This window comes from Sceloporus undulatus, unplaced genomic scaffold (genome assembly GCF_019175285.1).
Source record: "Sceloporus undulatus isolate JIND9_A2432 ecotype Alabama unplaced genomic scaffold, SceUnd_v1.1 scaffold_18, whole genome shotgun sequence".
In the NCBI taxonomy this organism is placed as follows: domain Eukaryota; kingdom Metazoa; phylum Chordata; class Lepidosauria; order Squamata; family Phrynosomatidae; genus Sceloporus; species Sceloporus undulatus.
Window position 1 is genome coordinate 1,752,850 of NW_024802940.1, and position 7,250 is coordinate 1,760,099.

The 7,250-nt window shown below is 37.5% G+C and overlaps 1 protein-coding gene across 3 annotated transcripts in view; it reads right to left on the bottom strand.

The window, feature by feature from the left end:
- Positions 1–7,250, bottom strand: part of LOC121917443 (protein SSXT) — a 44,807-nt gene that overhangs the window by 34,042 nt on the left and 3,515 nt on the right. For all 3 annotated transcript variants that reach the window (XM_042443421.1, XM_042443420.1, XM_042443418.1), the window contains exons 2-3: positions 5,264–5,340; positions 3,394–3,478 (exon numbers count right to left, since the gene is read on the bottom strand). In XM_042443421.1, coding sequence (XP_042299355.1) covers positions 3,394–3,478; positions 5,264–5,340 — 162 coding nt within the window. The remainder of the gene's footprint in view (positions 1–3,393; positions 3,479–5,263; positions 5,341–7,250) is intronic.

Genomic DNA, 7,250 nt, shown 5'->3' on the forward strand with positions numbered 1-7,250 from the left:
TTTTCCCCATTAGCGCCTATGGGGAAAAGCCGCGATTCCGTGTGAAATAGCGCCGAAAAGCACCAAAAAATTTTTCGTAACCCGAAAAAACATTCGTAACCCGGAACAATGATTTCCTATGGGATTTTTTCGTATCCCGGAAATTTCGTAACCTGGGTATTTCGTATCCCGAGGTACCACTGTATGGGAGAAAATAAGCTTAAATAAGGCAGACAAGATTCTTTTTTTTGTTACCGTATTTTTCGGTGTATAAGACGACTGGGCGTATAAGACGACCCCCCAACTTTTCCAGTTGAAATATAGAGTTTCGGATTTACTCGCCATATAAGATTTCCCCTCTTCCAACGCACACCAAATAAAAATTAAAAAACATCAGATTTGATTTCAATATGGTAATTTTAATTCAAATGCTTATGACATGCAGATACTTAGCAGGAAAACCTGTTGTATACAAAGCCTGCTTGGATTGGTCAGCTCTCCCTGCCTGCCCAGCCCTCCCTGTCTCCAAGATTTTCTTCTACCGTACTTGTACAGCACCGCCCTTGCTGCTTTCATATGGTCACCACATACGGAGGGTATGCGGCCACGGACGTTTTTGAGCTCCCCCCACCATATGCGGCGACCACAGATTTTCCAGTCCAGCTCAGAAGTTTCAGCCCTATAAGATGACACCCGGCGTATAAGACAACCCCCGACTTTTGAGAAAATTTACCTGGGTTAAAAAGTAGTCTCATACGCCAGAAAATACAGTACATAGGGAAAGGTTTTCAGTTAGCAAATTAAGCAAACAGTTAAAAAGGGTTCTACATAAAGTAAGGAAATACAAAATGCATAGAGATAATGTAATCTTTATTGAATACTAAATATCTTGGTCACAAGGTACAGAGAAGATATCAGAAATACCTCAACTTACAAGAATAACAACAAGGAAGTCAAGTAACATCATGATAACTATATGTTAAATACTGTGTATTGTAATGCAGTTTTATATATATGTTGTTTTTTAATATATATATATATATATATACACACATATATATATACATACATACATACATACATATATATATATTAATAATAAACTTATTAAAAAAACTAGAAAAGACTTCCAGCCGCTGGTGGCAGGTTTTTTGGTTTTTTTACATTTAGAGCAGTCAATTCCAACCCAGGACCAGTAAATTGGTATAAGAGCCCATTATAGCTGCTGATTCTTGTTCTAGCATAATGTGCAAATCAGCCATTCAGAACAGAAGATGATTTTTAAAGGCAGAAGAATATAATGCAATAGGTTTCACCAGCACAGTGTTTATTAATTGGAACTAAGGCCTGGTACAGACAGACGGACGGCTCCATGGCGCTTCTCTTTTTCCCTTGTCAATGCCACAGAAGCTCTAAGCGGCTTCTTTTTTTACAGCGCCGTAAAGGGGAAAGAGCGCCGCCATGATGCCACTTCCTGGAAGTGACGTTTGGACGCTGCACGGCGGCGAAGTCATCATGACGGCCACCATGTGAACAGGAGGCTGCCATGATAATAGATAATAATCATAGATTTTATTTGTATACTGCTTTTCCACAGATCCAAGTGGTTTACAGCTGTAGAAAACCATTACAATCATAAAAAACCGTTACAAAACATCTCTAGATAAAAACCAATTATACAAAATTTAAAACACAGTCATACAGCAAGGTAAGGCAGGGAATCAATGGCATCAACATACACAACTTCATTTATCAGGGGGGAAGGCTTGACAAAAAAGGAAGGTTTTAAGCCTTTTTTAAAAATGTTTCTTCTCTGATGACAGAGTCCATACAGACTAGGGTTCTGGAGTGTGTGGTTGGTGCACGCCCCAGAACTCTAGAATTGGCACGGGCATGCCGCTCCCTGCTTGGGCCTAAATAATTCCAATTAACTATATAACATTTAAATTCTAATTAAGCAGGTTTTTTTAACCAACTTAGAAATGAATATATTTTAAGGACTGACTGATAAATGTATCTTTTTTTTAAAAAAGTGATTATGCATAAACGGCTATGCTAGAATAACCGTATAAACTTGATGAAAGTCTTAAGACGGGGTATTTCTACTAAAATCCATCAAGAAATAGTAATGATTTTTTAAAAATTACATCTTGTATGGGAAAACACTAAAGATGTGCAACATAAGATGAAAGAAGCCCTAAAACATAGTTACCATCTACATGTAGTAAACACAACACTTTCATTAATTACTGTATATTCTAAAGTATAAATTGACCTCATATACAAATCAAGGGCAGGTTTGGGGCTAAAATTATGGATTTTGATATGACCTGTGGATAAATCAAGGATAAAATGTAGGGGCATGTAACAAAAATTGTAAAGAATGAAGCAAAAGAAAATTATGTCAAAGAACTTGCAAAATTCTGGCAGGCATAACTGTTTGTTCTCACTCTAAATTCTAAAGTCTTGATGGATGACCAGGGAACTATGGTAAATAGTGGCTCTTTGAAGTATGGAGGAGGCAACCAGGCACAGGCAGATTCAAGAAAATGCATGTGTCAAAAATTATGTAACAGCAAGACTAATGTAAGGGCAAGAATTAAGGTACAGCATTAACTCTTGCCAAAAAAGGAGCTATCCCCTTCTCTAAATAAAGAGGTGAAAGGTGAGAGCTTAGTCCATTCTGGGACAGCCTAAAAGAAGCACTTACTCCCTCTACTCTCTTGGCACTCCGTGAAGGGAAGTGTCAAAGAGCCACTCCTGCCACTATTTTTCCGCCCATTAATTTTAAAAGGGCAGAAGCGGAGGTGCAAAGGAGTAGAAGGAGTCACTGCTTCTTTTAGGTTCTCCTGTGATGAACTAAGCTCTCTCCTTCTGACACTCCGTTTGGAGAAGGTGATGGTTACTTTTTAGATAAGAGTTAAGGTCAACTACTTACACTGACCTGTAGATAAGTCAACCCGGGTTTTTAGGGTCAAATTTTGAATAAAATTTCTAGACTTATACCTCTACATTCACTGTGATTAGGGACCCAGGACCCCTGTGAAAGTGGAAAAACCGCAAATTAAAAACTACTTTTTTAACATGAAAAAACACCGCTCCAAAAATCTCTAGGTCCTCTAGAGCAATTCTATGGTCAATACCCACTGAAGGCTGACCACAGAATTGTGCTGGAGAACTTACAAATGTCTAGAGAAGTGTTTTCTCTAGGAATCCAGCATGACCGCTGGAAGTTGGCCACAGAATGTTGCTGGAGAACCTAGATTCCAAGAGAGAACATACTAATGAAATCTACAAATAATCAAATCCTCAAAAGTCAAAGCTACTAACATGGAGGACTGTCTATACATGAGTTTATACAGTATATCTTAATGTAACAAATAGTACACATAATTGTTGTTGTACAGTACTTACTGGTGGAAGTATAGATTGCATATTTTGATTGGAGTCTGCTATCGTGGCTAGGTAAACCAGGTTTGTATGCAACAACTGCTGATACCTTTTTTTTTTTAAAAAAAGAGAGTATGTTTCAAAGTTATGGTTGTTGTTCCTGTTAATATTGTTGCTCTTGCTGTTATTAATACATTTATATCCCACCATTTTTTTCAGTATTCTAACAAAGTTAAAAAACTTACAAAGTCTAAAGAATACAAAATGTTATTATTAAAATGCCATGTAATTATCCATAGAAACTACAACATATCCATTAAAACTGTTAAGATCAACAAAACAACAAACTATTAAAAGCACTAGGGGATAATTTCAAGAAGGCTATTCGGACAGTTACGTTTTTGCTTGCTGATGGAAGGACAGCAAAAGAGGGAGCCATCCACAGAAGGAGATCCAAAACCTGAGAGCAGCCACTGAAAAGGCTCTCCTTATTCCCACCAAACATGCCTGGGAAGATCGAGCTGAAATCAACTCATATTGGAATATATGGCCTTTCAAACAACCTTGAGCAGAGCTATACAGTGGTACCTCGGGATACGAAATACCCAGGTTACGAAATTTTCGGGATACGAAAAAATCCCATAGGAAATTATTGTTCCGGGTTACGAATGTTTTTTCGGGATACGAAGAAAATTTTTGGTGCTTTTTTCGGCTTTTTCGCACGAAACGCGGCTTTTCCCCATTAGCGCCTATGGCAATTCGGCTTACGAAGGCTTTTCGGATTACGAAAGCGGCCGCGGAACGAATTAATTTCGTAACCCGAGGCACCACTGTATAGGGTTTATTGGTCATAATCAGAACTCTGAATTGTGAAATGCATCAGAATTGTATGTTCTCTATCCAGCCCCAAAATTAAAAATGTGTCACCTCTATCCAATAATACAGTGGACCCTTGTTATCTGCTGGAGTCTGGTTCCAGGACCCCTATGAATAACAAAATCCATGTATGCTCAAGTCCCATTAAATACAATGGCACAGCAAAATGGTGTCCCTTATATATAATGGGAAAATCAAGGCTTGATATTTGAAATTTATACTTTTTTGAATATTTTCAAACCGTGGATGCTTGAATCCGTGTATGAAAAACCTGTGTATAAGGTGGGCCAACTGTACAATGTAGCTACATAATTACAACCTCTTATGTAAACTGTCCATCAGGCTGCCCTGCTGAGAAAGAGGAACAGGTGTAGAATCCAATAGCCCAATACTGATACACCACAGAATAGAATACTTGTGTATGCACTGACAATGACTTATTTTAGGGCATGTCCCAAGGTGTTGGTTTTCACATTTAAAGCTCTGAATAGCCCTGCTGCAAGAGACCACATGAAAAAAAACTGTCCCCTGGGTATCTTCTTGTCCAGGAGGCAGATATAGTGAGACTGTATTGGCTGTTCATTATTTAACCAGAGTACATGAAGGTCTACCTAAGGATGTGCTGATCTGATACCCATCGTTTAAAATTCTTTTTTACAGTAATCTAGACACCATCTCTAGGAGAAGCTTGATTTTTTAATGAATTTGCAGAGCTGTAGTAATACTGCATGAGTGGAGAACTTGGTATTCCTTTAACTTACCTACCTGATACTTCACCAGCATGCTGATCTATACATCCCTGCATTTCACAGAACAGATATACAGTAATGGCAATCCAATTGCCCAGGAGGAAATGTTACTTATGCAAATGAGAAAATGACAGTAATGCTGGTGCTGTTTTCTCCATACAGAATCCATACACTAGCTTGCACAATTTGTTTCATGCACCTAAAAGAACTGCTCCACTTGCATGCCATAGTTCTCATGAACACCAACTACAATCACATAGTCAACTTACTGAGAGCATTCTGAAGTTTTGCCTTTGTTCTGATAGTCCATTATACACTGAATAAGATGGTTGTTTTCATCCAACATCTGAAATAAAAAAGATGCTGAGAATAAGATTAACACATTTTAACATACATGCAATTTTACTGTTTAATTGGATGTTCTCACTTAGATCTCAGACTGTGAATACTCATGTACAAACTATAAGTAATTTTCAGCCAATCTACTAAAGTTCTTGAAACTTTAAAAACTTCACTCTAGGCCTTAAAGCCATTTATTATCGTATATTTAGGAAAAGCATTCCAGCAGTTTGGTGTTATCATCTATTAAAGTAACAGATTTACTCACTCTAGATACAATTTGAGTTGTATTTTATTAATATATTTTCTTTTCAGTCTAGGCCAAGAAGTCTGCCAGCCTAACCTGCAGGATCATATGTTGAATTCCTTACCTTATTGTTGTTATTATTATTACATGCCCTATTTGGAAATTCATCACCTATGTGATTTAAAAAACATTAAGTGGACAACAGAGAGGAACCCCTGGCTTGTTCTTATATCTTATGTACTTCCTGTCACTTTCTGCAGCCCTCCACAAATTGGATGGACAAATCTCTACAATATGAAACCAGCTGCAATAATCTCATCTCCCTGTAAAATTTAAAAAGCTAGTAAATCAGGGTTCGAAACTGCACAAGGAGCTAATATGATAAAGAAGGTTCCCCTCTGCAGAGTTTGCTCTTCAGTATGTGGATGTAGACAAGAAAAGGCAGCAACTATGGAGGTCAGGGGACAGGGACTACAGTCTTACCCTTGCTATGCCCCTGTACCATTTCCACATTTTTAGTATGTTGTGAAAGGCACTCACCTTTAAAACTATGTTTCTTGAAAACAACTACGTTTTATTCTGAGTAAGTATGTTTTCAGGAGTACTGTCAAGAGCGTCAGAATTAGACAACTCAAATATTTAAATTTTGAATAGAAAGTAAAGCATTACTTGAAGAGGTGACAATATTTTACATATGGAAGCACTAAAGCAGAAATAAACAGTTTCTAGATTCAAAATAGTCCTGAAGAAATAAGAGACTGTAACAAATCTTGTGTGAAAATTGCAGCCTAGATATCTGCAACATGTACCAACAAGTTTTACATTCTCAGTAAACTAATTATCATTTTCACAAACTAAGCAACTCCACATGCCCTAACACCTACACATTTCCTATACTAATTTTTCCAGTCTTACATGTGTTTGCAGGTTATATACTAGGTGTAAGTTTAACAGTTCACAGATCTCCTTTAACCTTCTACCCACCATAATCAGACTTTGGGGGGGGGGGTGACATTGCCAGTATACCTTACAATTAAAATTCTAATCTCAAAATATATGCCTTGTTTTATAAAATTCCTCAAGTAACAGGTCCTTCAATATTCAAAAGATCCACTATGCAGTCTTGTAAGTTCCATGTTCCCCACACCCATCTTTTCTAGATCCCTGTGCTACCAACTGCTGGTTTTCTGTATTGGCTATTGGAAATTATTAACTGTCAGAGAGATGAAAGATTTCTCCTACCTTTTTGAGCCATGGCCCAATGTATTGCTTGGTTCTTCTACCTCTGTCATATAACCTGCTTTCAATTTTGCTGCATACCATCCTTTTCTTTGCTTTAATGTCTCACTATACTATTTGTGATGAAAACCTACTACTTCCTCTCCCACAAACACATACAGGGTGGCTGAGCTACACAAGGCTGAATTTTTGTAACCACTACAAGCCATGCTGAGAGTGTGTGGATTAGGGAGCTGGTCAAACCCAACAAGCCATCATCTTAATGCTCCTATAAATCTGTCTCTTCCTATGAAGAGACAATATGCTTCAGGCATGCTCCAAGAATCAAGCCTGGGCCTTAATCCAATTGCTAGTTTCAGAGTAGACAAACTACTAAAAGGATTATTATTATTATTATTATTATTATTATTATTATTATTATTATTATTATT